The sequence below is a fragment of the Trichosurus vulpecula genome, chromosome 3 (assembly GCF_011100635.1).
Source record: "Trichosurus vulpecula isolate mTriVul1 chromosome 3, mTriVul1.pri, whole genome shotgun sequence".
NCBI classification, from domain to species: Eukaryota; Metazoa; Chordata; class Mammalia; order Diprotodontia; family Phalangeridae; genus Trichosurus; species Trichosurus vulpecula.
The window spans coordinates 157,979,974-158,001,477 of NC_050575.1; the positions used below are offsets into that span (position 1 = coordinate 157,979,974).

The 21,504-nt window shown below is 45.0% G+C and overlaps 1 protein-coding gene across 1 annotated transcript in view; it reads right to left on the reverse strand.

Moving 5' to 3' along the window:
- CDH22 (cadherin 22) overlaps positions 1 to 21,504 on the reverse strand; it is a 145,071-nt gene that overhangs the window by 99,158 nt on the left and 24,409 nt on the right. Inside the window, exon 2 of the mRNA XM_036748020.1 lies at positions 217 to 944. Within this exon, the coding sequence (XP_036603915.1) occupies positions 217 to 462 (246 nt within the window). The 5' untranslated portion in view covers positions 463 to 944. The remainder of the gene's footprint in view (positions 1 to 216; positions 945 to 21,504) is intronic.

Consider the following 21,504-nt stretch of genomic DNA (forward strand, 5'->3'; position numbering starts at 1 on the left):
GCTCCAAAAGGTATCTCAGCTCTTATATAGTAGATCCTAAGATGTTCCAGCTCTGATATTTTGATTTGCTTTACAATTCTAGACACTTGGCCATCATCTCCCTAATGGCAGGAGGGAGACCCCAGTTGGAGAAGGAAGAAGGTAGGAAAGAAGAGAAAAAAAAATAACAGGGAAGGAGGAGGTGCCATCTACTCCCACCCACCCCTTGAACTTTACCTTGCCCACATAGAGGGGCTCGGTACCCGTGTACTCCTCCACCACGAAGAATTGGTTCCAGACCCAGCCTCGCTTTACGCGACCACTGGAGAGTGCTCCGTCGTCTTCCTCCGGCCCCGATATGGCTGGGGTCCCAGAAGCCCACAAGCTTCCCAGAAGCAAAAGAAGCGGAGGCAGCAACAGAGGCGGCAGAGACAAACTGGCCCCTACAGGCCTTCCCCTGGCTCCGGGGCACGGCCTCCTCATATTTCTCCGTGGTGGGAACCAGGCACAGGTACATGGACGGAGAGGCTGCGCCCCAGGACGCACCTGAGCCGCAGTCACATATTGGTCTCAGGCCCCCCGGGGGGCCAAGGTCAGGCCAGTTCTGAGGCACCCGAGCTCCTCATGGCACTTCCGATTGGCTCAGTGCGGCCCCAGACGGGGCGGCCCGGGCAGGACGGACTGAAGCACTGACCCCGGTGACCGGGGCGCTGGCACGGAGCCCAGCTGGATAGGGGATCGCCGCTCGCATCGGAGGCCCCCCACTCCGGGCCTGGAGACTCCGCGCCCCAGTCAGGCGATGGCCTGGAGATCACTCAGAAACTCCGCTCTTGCCCGGACTACGCCGGGCCATCTCCAGGCTCCGAGGCAGTGGTTAGGAAGTGGACGCTTCCGGCTCGTGGCGGAGTCTTCCTTGGGCCTGGTCAGGGGGGCAGACTGTTGTCTGGGTGGCCCACTCCAGGAACCTGGAGGAAAGAGAGCGATGTCAATGGCAACTCTGCGAGGGGACACTTACTGCCCTTTCCCCTACTTCCCCGTTGCTTTCCTTTCATGCACTCCCCCTTTGGGAATCTTTCCCGCTCGATTTACTGCGTATATGCATTTGAGCAGGTGTTGTCACCCCTCTGGATAAATTAAATGATCTCCAGAGTTCCTTGCAGATCTAAATCCTATGATCTCTCTTCCCTCCAGTCCTCTCTTTTCTACCAGCCCTCCTTTCCCCCCAACCTTCTACCACCACCACACACTCACACACACAACCTTCCCTAACACTCATCATCCCAAGAAGCCTTTCCACTAGACCAGTAGCTTGGTAGAGTTGGTTGGCCTAAAAGTCAGGAGACTTGGGTTCTAATCAGAACTCTGTCACTAATTTCTTACTGACCTTGGGCCAGTCACTTTCTAGGAACCTTACATTCCTCCTCTGTAAAATATTGCTCTGGCTGGTGTCTCAGGTATTTCCACTCAAATATTCTCTATACCAGGGGTGGGGAACCTGAAGCCTCAAGGCCACATGTGGCCTTCCAGGTCCTTGGGTGCAGCCTTTTGACAGAGTCCAAATTTTACAGAACAAATCATTTTATTAAGGGGATTTGTTCTGTGAAGTTTGGATTCAGTCAAAGGGTACAGAGCCCCTGTATGTGGGCAAGGTAAAGTTCAGGGGGCCACATGTGGCCTCGAGGCTGCAGGTTCCCCACCCCTGCTCTATACTATGATTCATTTCTTAAAGTTGAGGCTGGACCCTATGTACCTCAGAGGAAAGATGACCCTGCTCTCCTGAAGAGAAGACCCTAATGCCTCTTTTACCCTAATCCATCAGTCATTTCTGAACTAACTTTTATGATCCACCTGAGATGCGGCATGGGGCAAGGCCTAGACCAAATTATATATTTAGTAAATCTTAGATTATCAGAAGGACCTTAGAACAGCACAAATGTTTCAAGTGGAATGAATGAAAAATCATTTTGAGGAGATAACACCTGAGGTAACACTGAACTGAGCCTTGAAAGATATCAAGTGATGGTAAGGCATCTATGCCTTACCTATAAAAACATAGTCCCCAGAAACACATGCATTCCCCCTCTCTCTGAGCTAATCAGGTCCACCCAGCAGCTATGACATTTATGGGGTTTGAATGGGGACTCAAAAGGAATCTTTATTCGAGAGGGCATGACTGGGAAACTGAGGAAGAAGTATGTCTATAAATAATCCCCAAACTAGCTGAGATCCAGGGCCTGACACCAATATTTACAGATCAAGGTTTTATTCCCTACATTCAGGCCCCAGTTGAAATGAAACTGGAATTATAGACAAGGAACAGTCTCTGCCATGCAAGCCTTCATTTTGGGAAGGTTATGACTCTCTGGGGAATGGCTAGAGGGCCCAAGATAGCTCCCTTGGCTCGGTCAGGTAGTTCCAAGTTCCAGCACTGCTCAACAGGGAGATATTGTGAGGAAGAAAGGACTGGGAGGTAGCTTGAGGCCTCCTCTCATGGGAAGTAAGAAATGATGGAGAGAAAGCAATTGATGGAGAGGAGACAGGAACACCTCCTTCCATTCAATGATACCAGTTTCATTACCAATCCCCAGAACCTGTCTTCAGTCGAGGAACTCCATGGCTAGACAAAACTAGGAATCCCTGGACCTCACCAAAGGTACTCTCAGTTCCCTTCTATTTAAAAAAAGATTCTATTTTTCTATGGTCTCTAACAATCTGCAATTCTTCCTCAGCCTCTTTGCCTGTCCCCTATTCCCACTTCCATTACTCCTTCCCCAAATGAGAGGGGAGGTGATTTGTCCATTTTAACTCACAAAATAGCTGGTTTGAAGTATGGTCTCTTCAAAGCCCAGACTCATTTCTTGTAGATTCTAGGTTTTTAAATATGTGAAGCTACTTGGATATGAATGAAAGGTCCTGGAAATCTTTCTAGAACATGTTAGGGAGACTAGAACTTTCCCTCCCCCACCCTTCAACTTTAACAGATGGAACACAGAATGTCAGAGCTGGAAGGGACCTCAGACACTAATATTCCAACCTCTTCATTTTACAAACGAGGATGCTTGAGGTCCCGAAATGCTAAGTAACGGGAGATCCTGAACAGAATATTCTGAATTCCCAACTGCATAAATTTCTCTTGGGCAGGTTCTCTTCCCACCTGCTATGACCTGTGGATGCCCATTTATGTGTGCATGTCCCAGAATTTAACAGCTGGAATGGGCCTTTGAATATACAGTGTCAGCACTGGATAGAATGTTAGAACCTTAGATATCATCAGTCCACTCCCCTTCCCCCTCCATTTTGACAGAAAAAGAACCTGGGACCCAGAGAAGGAAAGGAACTTGAGAAAGGTTGCACAGCTGCCTTAGCGACAGTGCCTACACACACGTGCATGTGTTTGGTGACAGGGCCAGCCTTGGCAGATCTGTCTCTGGGTGTTATTAATGGGCCAGTCCCTCCCTCTCTAGGGCAGTAATGACGACATTAATAAAGCTTCGTGCATGAGAGACACTACATAAGTACAGCCCTCACTGACATTAAATCAGCTTGGCCCCAGTGCCGACCCTGCAACCCCCACTGGCGGCTCCTCCGACAGGCGAGTGGGTCATTCATCACCCTCCTTTGTTTATAGACTTTCCGTCAGGGCTCATAAGCAGCCAATTTAATCCCTCTGGCCGGACATGGGCCCAGAGCGGCCCCCAGGCAGCAGCTGCTTCCTCACACCAACATCCTTACCACGGCTAAAGATTCCTTCTCAACAGCAGGGCCCAGCTTTGTTAAGGAACCATCTCTAACCCCCTCCTACCCCTCTTTAGAGCAGCTTACATTTCTGTAGCACTACAGGGTTTGCCAAGTACTTTCCTTACCGCAGCTCTGAGAGGTAAGGGGGGTGACAGTATTATTACCTCCATTTTATGGCTAAGGGGACTAAGACTCATAGTACCACAGACTGAGAGCTGGGAGGGACCTTAGAGCCATCTAATCCAACCAGTTCATTTTACAGATGAGGAAGCTGAGGCCCAGAAATGTTAAGTGATTTACCTGGGGTCCTATTGCCAACTCCAAGTCCAAGACTCTATTGCTAGCCACTTATAGTCTTAGAGATTTGTTCAAGTTCACACAGCTAATAAGTGAAAGAGCTGGGATGGAGGACTGACTCTTCAGTCCATTTTTCTTCCACTATGCCAGATAGTCTCAGAGACTGTCCCTGTCATCCTCCAGTGGCCCACAAAAAAGAGGATAGTTCCATTCCCTTCCAGATCCCGGTGGCTTTGGGGGTCTCCAGGGAAATTTGGACACAAGAGCAGCTGCCCAGTTGTCGATAGTCTAGTAACTAGACTCTAGTTTGCCTACCTCCTACCTGTCTGGCCTCACACTATGACCTGATCCTGAACTCCAAACTCAGGGTAGCCCTGCAAATAGCTCCTCTCGCACTTCCCAGGGCTGAACTTGGATGCCAAGTGAGAGCAGCCTGGGGCTCTGAAAGGTACAAAACTGAGAATCAACCATCCTTAGCTCCAGCCCTGCCATAGAGCTAATTGTAGGACCTTAGGAAAGTTATTTCCCTTCCCTAGGTCTTAGTTTTCTCCTCTGTATAATGAAAGAGTTGGGCTAGATTAGAGATTTTTAATCTTTTTCAATCAGGGACCCTTTTGACAGCCTAGTGAAGTGACAGCCTAGTGAAAATAAAATATTTTAATTCATAATTAAAGGAAATGCTAAAATCGAGTTAGAGAGTCATGAAAATAAAGATGTCATCTTTTCCCATCCAAGTTCAAAGACCACTTGAAATTTATCTTGGAGATGGTCCCTATTGTCCCTTTCAGTTCTGGCATTCTGTGTTCTAAGGTCTCTCTCATTTATTCAACAAGTAGCATTTATTAGATGTAGCTTCTATACAGAGCACTTAGTTCAGGAGACCTAATATTCAGATAAGACACAGCCCCTGCCCTCATGGGGAATTCACAGTAGCAGAATAGGACACAAACATGGACAACTAGAATGTACAACATTCTAGAGTAAATACATTAGAGGTATACGAAGTGCCACATGAGGTCTGAGGAGGAAGGGTTAACATTCTCTGCTCTAGGGGTCCCTCCAGCTTTGGCAGTCTATGTTTCTCTTCTAGTAAAGAGAAAACATTACATAGAGATCATAGTCTTAAAATTCAAAAGGATCTTAGAGGTCATCTAGTCCAGCCCTCCTCATTTAACAGAAGAGGAAACTGAGGTTCAGTGCCTTGCCCAAAGTCCCAGAAGTACTATTTGAACCTAATTCCTTTCCCACTAAGGCCATGGTTCTTTCTACTATTCTATTTCATCAGACTTAGGGCAGCAGCTTCTGAACTACAGGAAAGGTATGGTTGAATTGGTTCAACAGTCACTACTGTTTCCCCTGTCTGGAATGCCTTCCCTATCCCCAAATCCAGAACCCTTCATTCAACCTTCATTTTTCAAGGCTCAGATCAGGTTCCACCCTCTCCAGGAAATGTTCCCTGACCCTCCCAGCCCATAAAGTTCTCTTCCTTTGAGCTATCACTCTTACTGTCTCTACCATTACTTGGGCACATAGACTGATAGCCTCCTAACATGTCTAGAATTTTAGTGCTCAAAGCCCACACAATACACTATCAACAAGAACTCATACAGGGCTAGTAAAGATGAGTACAGGGTCAGAATCCCAGGAGCCTCCTAATTGGTCTCCCTGCTTCCAGTTTCCTCTCTCTGGTTCATCCTCCATGTCTGTCAAAAGAATCATCCCTGAAACATGGTTCTGATGGCCATGCCAGTCGTCTGCTTGGGGATCATCAAGGGCTCTCTCTTGCCTCTGGCAAAAAACACAAACTCCTAACCTTGGCGTTTAGAGTCCTCCTTCAAAGTGCTCACTTTTCTTCTACAGGCCTACTCATCATTTTCCAGACTTAGCATTGTGTGCTGCACTGGCTGTCGCCTATGCTTGCATCTCCCTCCTTATCTCTTGGAATCCCTTGCTTTTTTCAAAACTCGATGAAAGTGTTTTTGGGAAATCTTCCCACAGCCTTTTAGTTGCTAGCACTCTCCCCCTCTGTAAATGATCTTGTATTTATTTATTTATTTATTCATTCATTCATTCATTTATATTTATTTATTTGTTCGCTCATTTATTTTTTCATTCATTCTTATTTATTTATTATTTATTTGTTTGCTTATTTCTTTGTTCATCCATCCATTCATCCATTCATTCATTCATTCTTTTTATTTATTTGTTTGTTTGTTTGTTTATATGTGCTATCCCCCAGGAGAAGACATGCTTCTTGAAGGCAAGGGCTGCTTTGGGGTTTGTCTTTCTATCCCCTGCACCTAGCACAGCATCTAGCTCATAGCAGGTGCTGAATAAATGCTTATCAAATAGAATTCAGTAAAGACCAGCACAAAGCTAGGCACACAGTAAGGATTTGATCAAGACTTATGCAGGACCAGGCAAACTGTCAATAAGGCTGTGTACACAGTAATAATAGCTGACATTTATATAGTGCGTTAAAGTTCATAATACCATAGATTTAGAGCTGGAAGGGACTTCAGGGGGGATTTAGTACAAGCTTATTATTTCACAGATAAAGAAACTGAGGCCTGGAGAGGGTAAATTGTTTTTAGCAAGTGGTAGAGCTGGATTTGAACTCATATCTTCTAAGCATCAAATCTAGCGTTCTCTCCACTGCCTCCTCAGTTTGGAAGGTGCTTGAAGTAAGTGTCATATCTGAGCCTCAGCACAAGCATTTGAGGTAGGTTACTACAGATGCTTTTACAGGTGAGGCAGATTGAGTGGTTTGTCCATTGTCACAAAGCTAGTGAATATTTGAGGTAAAATTGGAACGTAGGGCTTCTGAACTCCATTTCCAGCACTGTCTTCACTACACCTTGCTCCTTTTGAAAGCAGGCACTAAGTAGAAGCTCAGACAGGGCTGGACACCCAGTAGGTATTCAATAATGAATTGCTAGCTGCTGGCTTTTCTGGGACTTCTTAAGAAGCTTCTCTTTTTCTCTCCAATGAACACCCACCCTCTTAGGCCTGCTGACTTACTATTTTGAGCTCAGTCCTATTTAGCTCACCCCATGTTGATTGAGTGCCTACTATGCACCCAGCGCTGTTTCTCCAGCCTTAGCCTGCTCTTTTCTTTCCTGAGGGCAGACATTCCTGCACAGTGCATGTCCTTTCCTAATTTCCCAATTCCCCTTCAGCATTACTCTTGCCTGGCATAGTCGCCATGGCTCAGCTGCTTCAGGGCCCTCATTTATTACTCAACCCAAGATCCTCTGAGAGCTTTCTGTGGGCATGAGCTTACTGTCCTGCCACTTAACCCTATCTTATTCCTGCCGTGCTGATCTTTCAGGGCCATTTGGAGGGTGTCATAAATAGAATTTTACCCCAAAACCCCTATGATGAAATGCCCAGGATAACCAGGGCCCAGTTTTCCCACTACTACATAGATGAATTCAGATTTATCTAGATAACACTCCTGGCCTTTGTGGTCCAAGGCACACCATTAACACTCACATAGGGTTACCATATCTAATTCAATACAATACAACATTCATTAAGTACCTACTGTATGTGGAGCAATGGATAAAGTTGGAAATTTAGATAAGGTCTCTACCAACTTTTCACCTCTTACTCTTGGCTAAGTAATCAAATCAATACCACCATTGCTTCTGGAAAGCAGTTGCTTCAATCACTGGTCTGCTGCCTGGACACCACTCTACTTTATGTGTTGTCTTTCCCTATAGTATGTATATGTAAGCTCCTTGAGGGTGGGGACAATCTCACTTTTGTAGTTGTATTCCCACTAGCACAATTCCTGGCACAGAAGAAGCGCTATAGAAGAGCTGTTTAAAAATTCAGCTGTAGTTTCATGGATGAATCCCATGTATGTCTGCAATGACTATGCTACACATGCTGATAATACACAGTATTATGTGATAAGTATATTAGAGAGGTCCAAAGTCTCTCAGGGGGAGTTGCACCCTGGGCCTATGGAGTACCTGAAGGGAAGAGACAAGAGTGGCAGTTATCATGGGGAGGGATTATGGAAATAGGCCCCTGGGTTCACAATTATGATCGAGTACCTTGGGCCTAAACTCCATTGATCTTCACTAGCTAAAGCTCTAACCAGATTTATGTATGAGAATTTTAAACGAATAAAGGGCAGAGGACTTGGCAAAGGAGAAAACCTTCTCCTCTCTCCCTCCCTTCAGTTTCCCCATTGTTATTAGCAGGAAAACTCTTTAAACCAGTTATACACTTCAGAATCTGAGGCCCAGGTCCCTATAGTTTCTTACTCAGCAAAGCATACACACACACACACACACACACACACACACACACACACACACACCCCTCTACCCTCACCTCTGTTCCTTCCCTGACAACACCAGTTCAGTGTGATCCCACAGAAAGTGAGGGAAGGGAAAGGAAAACTCTTTTCCTCTTTTGTGCAGTAGATGTGTTCTAATCATTTCAAATTGGAATTCTAACAGCCTTCTCTCAAACCTAATCCTCCTTGACCTCTCTGCAGCATTTGACACTGCTGATCATCTTTTTTTTCTGGATACTCTCTCTTCTCATGAGTTTCACAACACTGATCTCCTATCTGAGCAAACACTCCTTTTCAGTCACCTTTGCTAGGTCTTTATCCAAATTATGCCCGAGTGTCCCCCAAGCTCTGTACTGTCCAACCATCCATCTATCTATCTATCTATCTATCTATCTATCTATCTATCTATCTATCTATCTGTCTGTCTGTCTATCTATCTGTCTATCTATCCATCTACCTGTCTACCAACACATTGATCCAAACATCCATCCGTCCATCCATCCATCCATCCATCTTTCTATCCATCTATCTATCTACCTACCTACCTACCTACCTATCTATCCATCCATCTACCTGTCTACCAACACATTGATCCATCCATCCATCCATCCATCCATCCATCCATCCATCCATCCATCCATCTATCTGCCTATCTACCTACCTATCTATCTATCCATCTACCTATCCATCCATCTATCTATACCATCTCACTTGATGTCATCAGCTACTGTGGGTTCACAATTATGATCTCTATACAGCTGATTCCCAAGTCTATATATCCAGCCTTCATTTCTCTTTGCTGAACTAAAGTCATACATCTTCAGCTTTCTTTTGGATATGTTGAATTAGATGTTCCACAGGACATGTTCCCAACATATCCAAAACAGAACTTATTACCCAAAGTCTCCCCCACTTCCAAACTTTCCTACTACTGCCAAGGATACCACTACCCTCCTAGCCACCCAGACTCACACCTCAATGTCAGCCTCAACTCCTCCTTCACCCAATCCATTGCTGAGTCTTGTTGTTTCTACCATTACAATATTAGTCACATATGTCTGCTTCTTTCTGCCTGCACAACCACCACCCTAGTTCAAGCCCTAATTGGTTCTGTCCTACTTTTTTGCAATTACTCTCCCTGCTTTATCTTTCTCTACTCCAATCCATCTTTTACTCAGCTGTCAAGGTAGTTTTTCAAAATCATAGGTCTAATAATGCCCCTCTCCCCCGCCCACACATGTCCCACTCAAAGATCTTCCGTAACTCCCTATTACCTCTGGGATCAAATAGAAATTTTTCCATTTGGCATTAAAAGCCCTTCATAACCTGGTCCCTTCATACCTTTCCAGTAACCTTATATTTGAAGCTACTCCATAAACTCCATGATTCCACAACAATGATCAAGCTGGCATTCCTCCAATATGACGCACCATCTCTCTTTTTCATGCCTTTGCACTGGCTATCCCCTGTGTGTGGAATGCTCTGTCCCCTCTCCTCTTAGTTCCCCTGGCTTCCTTAAACACAACTTAAATCCTACCTTCTACAAAAGGCCTTTCCAGCTACTCCCCTCCTCCCTCCAACTGCTAATATCTTCTTCTAAATCACTCTCAGCTAGGGGCACTTATAGTAGATAAAGTGCTGGCCCTGGAGTCAGGAGGACTGGAGCTCAAATCTGACCTCACACACTTATTAGATGTGTGGCACTGGGCAAGTTACTTAACCCTGTTTGCCTCAGTTTCGTCATCTGTAAAATGAGCTCAAGAAGAAAATGGTAACCTCTCTAGTATCTTTCCCAAGAAAACTCCAGTCGCGGTCACAGAGAGTCAGACACGACTGAAACAACTCAACAAACAAACAACAAACTCTGTATATAGCTTTGTGTACCTAAATAACTAAATAACTACATGTTGGCTCTTCTTGTGGGCAGGCTCTGTTTTTTGCTCTTCTTTGTATTCCCAGGGCTTAGCATGATGCCTGACACATAGTACGCACCTAATAGATACCTTTTGACTGACTGCACTGTCCCACATAGATAGTATTCATGTTACCCACATACGGCTCCATAGAAACATAGTTACCTTTTTTGTTATCTCAAAGAAACATGTTACTATAAAACTGAACCATAGAAAGTGTTATCGCTATACTGCCCTCATAGAAACAGCTGCCTAAACTTTCCTCCATATACATTGTTACCTATGAAGTTTCCCTTAGAAACATTGTGTGTGTACATATATATATATATACATACATATATGTGTGTATAAAACATATACATATATACACACACACATATAATATATACATACTTACATATATTCCTATGAGAAACAATGTTACTCATGGCAGCTCTAGTGTACCATTCCTATCAGCACTGATAGTGTTCTGGGTGCAATAGACTTTCCAAAAGATACCTAACCCCTTTGGGTGACATTATTTCTATGTCTATGTGATAACACCTCCTGACTTCCAAACATTTCCAGTTCCCATGGAAGTCATAGGGTTGATCCTCACTGTAGGCGGAAATGAAAGGTAGAGCATGAGCAAGGATGTCATAGCAAGGCCAAGTTTCTTACTGGCAGCCCTTAATGCCTTGGGTACCAGCATAGCCCTGGTTAATTCACTGTGTCCCAGAATAGCCCTGGGGCCATGGGGGCAGAGGCCTTGCGTGGTCTGTGCTCTCCAGTTATTGATGAGCCTACTCTACCAAGGCCTTACAGCACTATAAATAACCAAGAAACAAATGTGTCCAGAGTCACCAAGAGTCATACACATTTGATCATGTGTCAACAATCCATGTTGGGGTGGGGTCACGGTGCTAAGAAATGGTTGTGCAAATTTGTGACTATGATCAAAGAGCACTTTAACTAGACTCTCTGAACTTGGAGTCAGAGGCCCTGGATTTGAACTTGACTTTTGTGATTTGCTACCCATGCAACCTTGGGCCAGTCACTTAAACTCTTTTGGCCTCATTTTTCTCATCTGTACAATGAGAGGGTTGAACTAGAGGATTTCTAGAGTTCCTCCTAGCTCTGTATTCTATAATGCTATGAACTTATTTCTGAGAAACAGGATATGGGAGAGAAGCAGCAGATTCATCAATTGATGCTAAAATAAGAGAGAGACTCATGCAGACAAGCCCTAATACTCCCCTCCATTTTGGCAAAGGTATAGATATACCCATCTCCCCCACCTCCATTCTTTAAGCTGCCTCTGATGATCATTTTAACTTAATTTCCCCAAGATTTTTGAAAGGATAAAAGAGAGAGAGAGAGAGAGTCATCTGCCCTAGTCTGACAATCTGTAATGATGGACCAGGCTCCACATATCTCCCTAGGGACTCCTTGAGCCCTTTGAATACTCTAGAGATTCCCTGGACTGTTCACACCTCCTAGAGACATGGGATATTCCCCACATGACTTTAAGCAGGGATGTTACCTCCACCTGAATTGTACTGAAGGCCATCCAAGCTCTCCTATGAGGAGCATAACCCCACCCTGTATAAACGGATCAGTCATCACCCTTTACTCTCTCAACCTGCTTGGAATCTACCTTATCCTGGTCAGTGGTTACTGGCCCCAGCCCTCAAACCCCCAGTGCCAAACCAGTGCCCGCCCCTCCGGCTGCGCTCCTCTCGCCTGACTGCCCCTCACCCCCTCTCCCTACACAGGGCGCCTGGCAGAGGCCTACTGTACATCATGTTGACAGTAGAAATTACATCCTGAGCGTATGTTTTACACCGCGCCCTGTCAGAACTCACCGCAGCCCAGTGATCAGGACAAATTGAATACCATCCTGGCCGTGTCAATATTGATTTCATTTTACAAATGCAGCCTGATTTGGGGGAGGGGAAGGGGGAGCACACTGATGATGTGGAACCCCCTGGGGAAGGGGGAGGGTAGAAAGGGGAGATTCCCCCTCCCTATATCTCACTCCTCCCCCATAGTCAGCTTCCTGTTTGGTTCCACTAAGGAACATGGCTTCAACCCTTTAGGGATTTGGTTCCTGAAACCCAACACACCCAGGAAATGAAGTATCACCATTCCCCTTCTCTCCTACCTATCAGAGAGCAGCTCAGACAAATGTTACATTCATAGACTGTCGGAGCTGGGAGGGCCCTTATAACATAAAACAGAATGTCAAGAATGGAAGGGACCCTAGAACATAAAGCATAGAACATTTGAGCTAAAGAGGCATTGGAATAAAGAATATTGAAGGTGGAGGGGATTTTAGGACCCACCTGTTCTGATTCCCTCATTTCATAGAGGAAGAAACTAAAGCTCAAGGAAGGGAAATTATTTCACCCATTGTTATTTAAGGAATCAGCAGCAGAGCTGAGACTAGAACCCTAGTCAGGACCCCTAATCCAATGTACTTTCCCTTCTGGATTTACAACAATGGGCATTTGTGGAAGGCTAGATGGGCAGCTTTAATTGTTCCTGGAAAAGTTAGCGCTCCCCAAGCCTACAGGGCCACCATAGGAGATCCCCTCCCAACTTTGCATGATCCCATATTCCCAGTATGGCCCAAGGCACAGAGCTGCCTCCTCTCCCTTATCATAGAATATGAGGCTGAGTAAGGGACTCAGTCACACACTCTAAAAACAGGCAATGTCTGTACTAGTGGAGGCATGTGATGGTACACTCATACTCCCACATAGCTCTGCTTCTCCCAGGTCAGCAACTTGGCATCCAGGGAAAATAGAAGGCAACCAAATCCCTAACAGTAGTTGCTCCCAGTGGTATATGCCCACTCATGCCAGTGTGGAGTTGTAGCCAGGCAAATATACCTCTCCCTCCCTTCCCCCTTTCTCTTTCTGCATGCACACACACACACACACACACACACACACACACGAATTCACTCACAGAAGGAATATTTCATTTTCCTAAGCCTTGAAAAAAACATATATATGCAAATACCAAGCTGTGACTGACATACACAAGCCCTAACCACATGACACACATGTGCACACCCACACAGGGACACACACAAACACTTCTCTGTGATTGACACATAACACAACATGCACATCTTCTTGTGACACACACTCCAACTTGTCATTCACTACTGTCACCAGCCCACATTAGGGAAACAGTTTGCTTGGTCCACCAAGGTAAACCTCATTCACTGAAACCTCTTGGGAACCTCAGACTCTAGTCCTTTTTGGGGGAGGGGGAGGGCTACAATTAGGTATGCACTTGCAGAAGCCTCTCCCACTACCACTCCCCACATAAGCACTATCCAGCCAAGATGCTAACCCCAAATCTGAAATCTGCCACCCAGAAAACTGGGGTGGCATGAGCCCTAGAGAAAGAATAAAATTCCCCCTTCCCCAAAATGTGAAATACACACATACACACACACACACACACACACACACACACACACACACACACACCCCATTACCAACTGCCTAAAGCATGGATAGATGCTCCTGGGGGGGGGAAGGAAAAGGATGCAATAAACACCCTAGGAGTAACAGGGTCTTATGAGGGTGGGAGTGGAAGAGACACTTCCCAGTCCTTTCTGTAGGAACCTGAGACATAGCATACTCTGATCCAATGGGACTGGACCAGTATCATCTATGAGTCCTACCCTCTGGCTGAGTCCAAAGGGAGGGTGCAGAGAGGCCAAGCATAGAGACCCACAACCAGTTCAGAGTCATTTCAGTGCTGTTGTAGGGATCAAAGGGAGAAAGTATTTAAAGTGCTTCGAGGTCAGTCAACAAGCATTTATTAAGCATTTACTCTGTGCCAGGCACTGTGCTAAATGCTAGGGATACAAAGATAGGCAAAACCAGCTCCTGCTCACAAGGAGTTCATATTCTTGTAGGTGAGGCAACATGCAAACAATTACATACAGATTGTACGTGTATAGCCTATATCAGATTTCTTGCCATCTTGGGGAGGGGGGAAGGAAGGGAGGGAGAAAAAAATTGTAACTCGGAGAAAAAAAATTGTAACCCAAAACCTTATAAAAGTGAATGTTGAAAACTAAAAAATGAAATAAATAAAAACAATTACATGCAGACTAGATAGATAGATATACATACAGCATTGATAGAGAGGAAAGAGAGAGAGAGAGAGAGAGAGAGAGAGAGGGAGAAGGAGAGGGAGAGGGAGGGAGGTAGAGAGAAAGGGAAAGGGGGAGAAAGTGGAGAGAGGGCAAGGGAGGGGAAAGGGAAGGAGAAAAAGATGAGAAAACAGAGAGAAGATGGAAGGAAATCTCAGACAGAAGTCACTAGCATTACAGAGGGCTGGGAAAGTCAGCAGTGAAAAGCAGAATGTCTAGTATAAGGAATAGCAAGGAGGCCAGTGTCACTGGATTATAGCCTAGATAGAGGGGAATAAAGTGCGAGAAGATTAGAAAAATAGGAGGGGTTCGGGTTTTAAAGGGCTTTAAAAGCTAAACAGAGGATTTTATATCCTATCCTGGGGGTAATAGGGAGCCGCTGTAGTTTATTAAATGTATATTTTGGAGGGGGAGGTATGTTTGACATAATCAGACCTGAACTTTGAAAGATCAACTTGACAACTGAATGGAGAATGGACTAGAATGGGAAGAGACTTGAAGCAGAATCAACCAGAAGGCTCTTGCAATAGTATAGGGTTGAAGTGACAGAGAGCTTCAACCAGGGTGGTGGTCATAACAGAGAAGGGAAAGGCATATGTAAGTCAGATTTTGTGAAGGCAAAATTGACAGAACTGAGCAAGTGTTTTGAAATAGGGGGTTAGAGAGAGTGAAGAATTGAGGATGACACAGATTGTGAGCCTGGCTGATTGGGAAGAGGGGAGTGATTTTGACATTAATAGGGAAGTTTGGAAGAGGGGAGTGTTTAGGGAAAAGATAATGAGTTCAGTTTTGGGCGTGTGGAGTTTGAGATATCTATGGGACATCTAATATGAGATATGCAAGACGATTGGAGATTGCAGGAGAGGTTAGAGCTAGATAAATAGATCTGAAAATCATCTGTATCGAGATAACAATTGGGGGCAGCTAGGTGGCACAGTGGGTAGAGCACTCGCTCTGGAGTCAGGAGCACCTGAGTTTAAATCCAAACTCAGACACTTACTAGCAGTTCAGCCCAGATTGCCGATTGGGGGCAGGGAGGGGGGGAGAGACAGAGACAGAGACAGAGAGACAGAGACAGAGAGAGACAGAGAGATAGAGAGAGACAGACAGACAGACAGAGACAGAGACAGACAGAGACAGACACAGACACAGAGAGACAGAGAGATGGAAAGAGACACAGAGAGAACAACCAAATTTGCAAAGCTTAAAGTATAGTATAAACATGTGTTGATGATGATAATCATAATAATGTTGTTACTGTTTCACTGAGAAGCAGAATGCTATATAGTTAAGTAGAGAGATGATCTTGGAGTCAGAAAGACCTGGGTTCAAGTCCTGCTATTAATACATCCTAGTTGTGTGAAGCTGGACAGGTACCCCCAGACCACTCTCTGATTCTTAATTTGAAGAGAAGGTGCCAATCTGCAGTGGTAGAAGAAGTTCTTTACCTGGAGCTCTATAAATAAATGAAATCACAGGCCTAGCCAGTTCATGGGATATAGGGTAAGAAGGGACCTTACACCATATAACATAGAATGTTAGAACTAGAAGCAACCTTAGAAACCATCTTATTTTACAAAGAAGGAGACTGGGGCCCAGAGAGGGCAAGTGTTCTGCCAAAGGTCCCACAAGTGAGCCAGTTAGAGAACCCAAGTGTCTAGACAACTAGTTTGAACCCAAGCTCACTCCACAGTCTCTGAGCTATTCATTTGACAAGCTTCTGTTGAATCCCTACTGTGTGCCAGTAACCACTGCAAGAGTTCTCTGAAGCTGGGACAATAAAGCTGCCACTGGAGGGGTGAAGATGAGAGCAGTGGTACAGTAGCAGGTAAACCCAATTAGGGTTCAAGGGCCATAGGCAAAGAACCATTGGGTCACTAACCATGATGACCAAGAAACAAGTTTCATCCTTCCTTTTCTGTTTCATTTTGTCCATTAAGAAGAATAATCTAATGCCATACTGATAATAAAAATATTCAAGGTAGTTAGTTTTTATTACAAGGAGAGTGAAGGATGCTGTAGAATACATTTTAATCCTAGTACAGTAGAAAAAAAGCACTTATATAGGAATCAAGAAACCCAGAGTTTCCTCCCTTCTGCATTCCCCATGGGAGTCAAGAGACCAGGGTTGCCTTCTGGCTCTGCTATTAACTCACTATGTCACTTTGGGCAAGTCACTTCTTTCTGGACCTCAGTTTCCTCTTCTGAAATATAATGGCATTAGAGAGTGACTAGCATAATAGAAAGAACCATAGACCTGGAGTTAGGAGGCCTGGTTTCAAGTCCTGTTATGTGTCCCTGGGCATGTCATCTCTCCTCTCTAGGTGTGTTTCCTTCCCCATAAAATGATAATAATGTTTACAGCTGATGTTTCCATAGCACATTGAGGCTTTCTTTCAAAGTGTGTTCTTCACAGTAGACCTGTAAATTTGGATTAAAGAAAGCATTTATTAAGTGCTTACTATCAAGAATTTCACATTAATGGGTGAAGGGGAGGTGAAAAGGAATCCAGAGAGTCAGGGACTGAGACTGATTAGAAATGACTAGCAAAAGTGCTTCCTCAAATGGATGTTCTGGGGTAAAACTCACCAAGCAGAGAAGGCCACTGGGGTAGAGGTGGAAAAATAATCCTGGGAACCAGGGGTTTAGCTGAGTTAGAAATTGAAATATTCGTTGTATAAATGGAGAAATTGGAGCCCAAAGAGGTGTCTTGCGAACCAAGGTCATGTATCTGGCAGAATATCCTAGGCCTACCAACTCCATGTCCCATATTCTTTCCACTATGCCACACTGAGAGTTTGATGGAAGTATGATGTAAAGGTATATCAGTCCCTATAAGGGCAAGCAAAGTGGTAGTTTTTACTGTTTTTTCTTTTGAAGTGTTTCTCAGCACTAAGGCAATCAAGTGCCTCTGATTGAGTCTTGCCTTTGTTTGTAGGAAGGCCCACACTCTTTTGCTAATTAGGTCACAAGAGGTGTGAAGCCCTTGAGAGGTATGAAGCCCTCAGGCCCTGAAAAAGCATATGTGTGTGTGTGTGTGTGTGTGTGTGTGTGTGTGTGTGTGTACACCCAGAAGATAGCCATTAAGCTAAAGCTCTCAGAACTGCTGGAGGAGAGGTTTTGCTTTGGGGGCTCACTCACTGGAAGAGTGTCATGTGATCTGACCTGGCAAGACTCTGGGTAGCCATTAAGGAGCCCCACCCCACCCCTGGCTTTGAAAAACCCAAATATTGGTGCTTCTCTCTCTAGTAATTATGTATGTAATGCCTTGGTCAGACAACTAGAAGCCTGTCTGTTGATTTGCATTACTTTGCTCTGTTTATATAATTTCTGCTTGTAATTTCTGTTTGTATTCTCTCTGAAGTTCAGAGTTCTGGTTTTTCCCCTTGAACTAAGTGAATGATATATGTATGTTTAATTAAAGTGAGATTGCAAACCCCTTAAAATTGCTTTCCTTAGAAAAGCAGATCAAAGAACCTGTGCTAGCAGCCTTCCTGTGTGCTGCTGCTGTTGGTCTTACACAGCCACAGTAGCAGCAAGAAGCATTGTTGTTATGGTCCCTCAATAGCGTGCCAGGTGACTCAAGGTCTAGTCCCAGAGTTCTGCTCCTAACTTGTTATGTGATGTTGGGTCCCTCACTGTCCCACCCTGCACTCCAACTTCTTCTTCTGTAAAAACGACTAAATCAGTATTTTTAACTAAATTGGCAGTAGAACACCCTGGAGTTTGATATGGGGATGCTGGGAGGTCTGGGTACCTCAGGGAAAATGAGGGATCAGAAAATCTTTGGAATGAGGAGATAGTGAATATCAGTGAAGGGATATAGGAAATTCAGCTTATTTTCACACCAAAAAATTCCAAACATAATGTCTTTTGTACATACATTTTTTATATTTAGAGGGAAAATCTCAGTAGCATTAAAATATTCTGACATAGGCAAGACATTTAAAGCACTTGCTTGCCCACCAGTGACCTTCACATGAGAGCTGTTTCCCAATCTGGAAACAGCTGCCCTAGGAGCTCTCCAAGGTCCTTGCCTGCTCTAGCACAGAGGATTTCTGATTCTAATACATACAAACACCTAGGATTCTGATTCCAGTACATACCATAGGCTCCTCTGGGCAAAAACCCTCATATCCCCTCCACACTCACTAGCAATCTTTTGAATAATTTCATACATAAGGCCTGGGACCCCCATGACAGGGTGTGGACTCAGCAGCCTATAATTCTTTTCTAACCTCTATTATGCTCCTATTCCTACAAACCCAACACTGATCCTCAGTGTCCCCAGAATACTTCATATGCCCCCATCCCCAACATTTCCCATATCCCTACTAGTCTCTACTATTCCTTCCTGATCTCCATTATACTTTCATCCCTGTTATTGCCCCATTGGTCTCAGATATAACCTGGAGATCCCCCAGTGACCTCCACACTCCTCATCAATGCCATGAACCCACTAATTACAACAATCCTCCAATTCCTACCACACATTGATCCTCAGTATCTCCTAATAAGCCTCACCATCACCCTAAACTTTTGACGCTCTCTAAGCCAGCCATTCCCCTACTGATCCCCACTGTCCCCCATCTCTCATTCCTCTCAAGCTCCTCAACATCCCCAATGAGTCCCACAATCCCCCTTCACCATCTCCACATCACTTCATTGATATCCAGTTTCTCCCTATCCACGATACCTCCAACATTTCCTCCTAATCCTCATCTCTACCACTCTCATCCTCACTATTCCTCCATTGATACCCTCTGTCCCCAATGAGCTCTATTGTTCCCCTGTCTCTACCATCCCTCCTGATCCCTTCCATCTGATTCCCATTAACCCCCTGATCCACACCACCACCACCCTCTACAGACTCACATACAGATCTATCCTTGCCATTTCCCAGGCTCCTCAGAGGCAGTAGACTGAGGCCTGCTAAGCCAGGAGCTCATCCCAGCTGGCTGTGAGGTACAGTTCTCCCACCTAGGGCAGGCAACAGACTGACTGCATTACAGTGGGATCAGCCCCCGGATCCCACTTAATGCCTCAGCGAGACCGCCTGCCTGGCAGCTCATCTCCTGCCAGCAGCCCTGGAGCTCCCAGAGCCTGGCCACACAGCCTGTGATTATCCCCCCGACAAATTCTCTGCTCATATTGTCAACAGTGCAGTAAATTACAGGCCCGGGTGCCGGGGGCTTCCTCCTTAAACAAGATTCAATTCCACTTAGCTGCACCCCCTCACATGCCTGCTCCTCTCCCTGCCACCCCCTCCCCCACCCCTGAATTTATTTCCCAGCCTGTATGCCCAGAGGCTGAGTAACCATGGCAAAGTCCTTGGGGGAATTTCCAGGCTGGAGTATCTATGGGACTCTCTAGAATAGTGATACAATGTAAAGAGCACTGCCTCTGTCAGAGGACTTGGGTTCAAATCCCATCTCTGGCATTTTCGCCTGTAGGATCTCAGGTAAGTTACCTAAATTACTTGGGCCTCAGTTTCTGCATCTGTAAAATGAGGAGACTGCACTTGATGGCCTCAGAAGACCCTACTAGCTCTAGATCTATGATTTTAACTACTTGGGACCCACCCCCAGCTCTAGGGAAATGAAAGGAAGTGGATGGGGGCAGGCGAAAGGATTATCGGGAAACTCAATTCTAAGGACAGAGGAAGATGTGATAGAAAGGCCCTTGGCTGAGAGTCAGGAGAGCTGGTTCCTACTGGCTATGACCCTTCTCTGTGACCTTGAATAACTCCCTAACCTTCTCAAGACTCTAATTTTCTCAATTAAAAATTAAAAGATTGAATGGTTTTTCCAATCCTGATGCTCCATTTGCTATGTTTAAAGTCCCTTCCATCTCTTACATTCTGTATTTTATGCTTTATTCTCCTCCATTCTAATGTTCTTTGTTCTAAGGTACCTTTCAGTTCTGACATTCTGTGTTCTAAGGTGCCTTCCAGATGCAACACCCCAGGATTCTGGGATTTTAATCTTCCCAAAGCATAATCAGTTGGGTCCTTGCCCCTGCTTCATACCTCAAATATTTCCCTGTGGCCCGAAGGATAAAACGCAGTTCCTTCACCTGGCATTCAAGCCCCATCCTACCTACTCCATCATGAGCTGAAAGACTTGGTACTTAGGACTGTGTCTGCAAGGGCCAGATAGGAAGTTCTAATTCTCCTGACCCAGAGGCTTCTTCTAGCTGTACTCTCTGACACAGATGATGGAGCCAAGATATAAAAAGCTGTCTCTAATCTCCTGTGCTCCTTTTAGGCTGGGATAAGAAAGGGAAATTATGCCCCATCACTTGTTCAAACCTTAATCCCTCTTTCCCGAAGCTAAATCTATAGAACATCACTTTTTGATTCTTCCACTGACCTTTTCCTAGGACTCCCCAGTGAGGAGGAAGGGGAAGGAAGGGGGCCTTTCAGGGGGAGCTGGGCCCGGAGATCAGATGAAACTATTTACCCTGTGCAAGAAATAGGACCGGCCTCATACAAGAGCTCAGAAATCACACACGCACACGTGCACACACACACACACACACACACACACACACACCCCTCACGTACACCCCAATAAATGTCTGAAATTCCTAATGTTATTAAATCACAGATCACAGATTTGGAGTTGAAAGAAACATTAGAATTCACCTAGTCCTACACTCTCATTTTACATATTAGAAAACTGAGGACCATTTGCTTGCCCAAAGTCACATGGGTATTAAGTGGAAGAACCAAGATCCAAACCCAGGTTCTTTGACTCCAGATCTAGCTCCATTGTCCCACAATGATACCTTATCTTCCTAAAATTCTTGTCAGTTTTATTGGCTATCATATCCCAAGGATGGCATTACCAAGCCTTCAACCCACTAAAACCCCCAGATCTTTTTCTATTGCTACTGTTGTACAGCCATTCTACCTCATGTTTAAGAGAGAGATCCACTTGAGATAGGGTTGCTATTGTGCTGGGGAGAGAGCCTCAAACAGCAGGCTAAGAAGTAGAATGTCACATACTAGACCCAGGCAGCTCTGGTTCACCAGGGGGAGGGAGAGAGAGGAAGAAGGAAGGAGGGAGAAACAGTGTTTGTTAAAATTCACACCCAGTAATTGT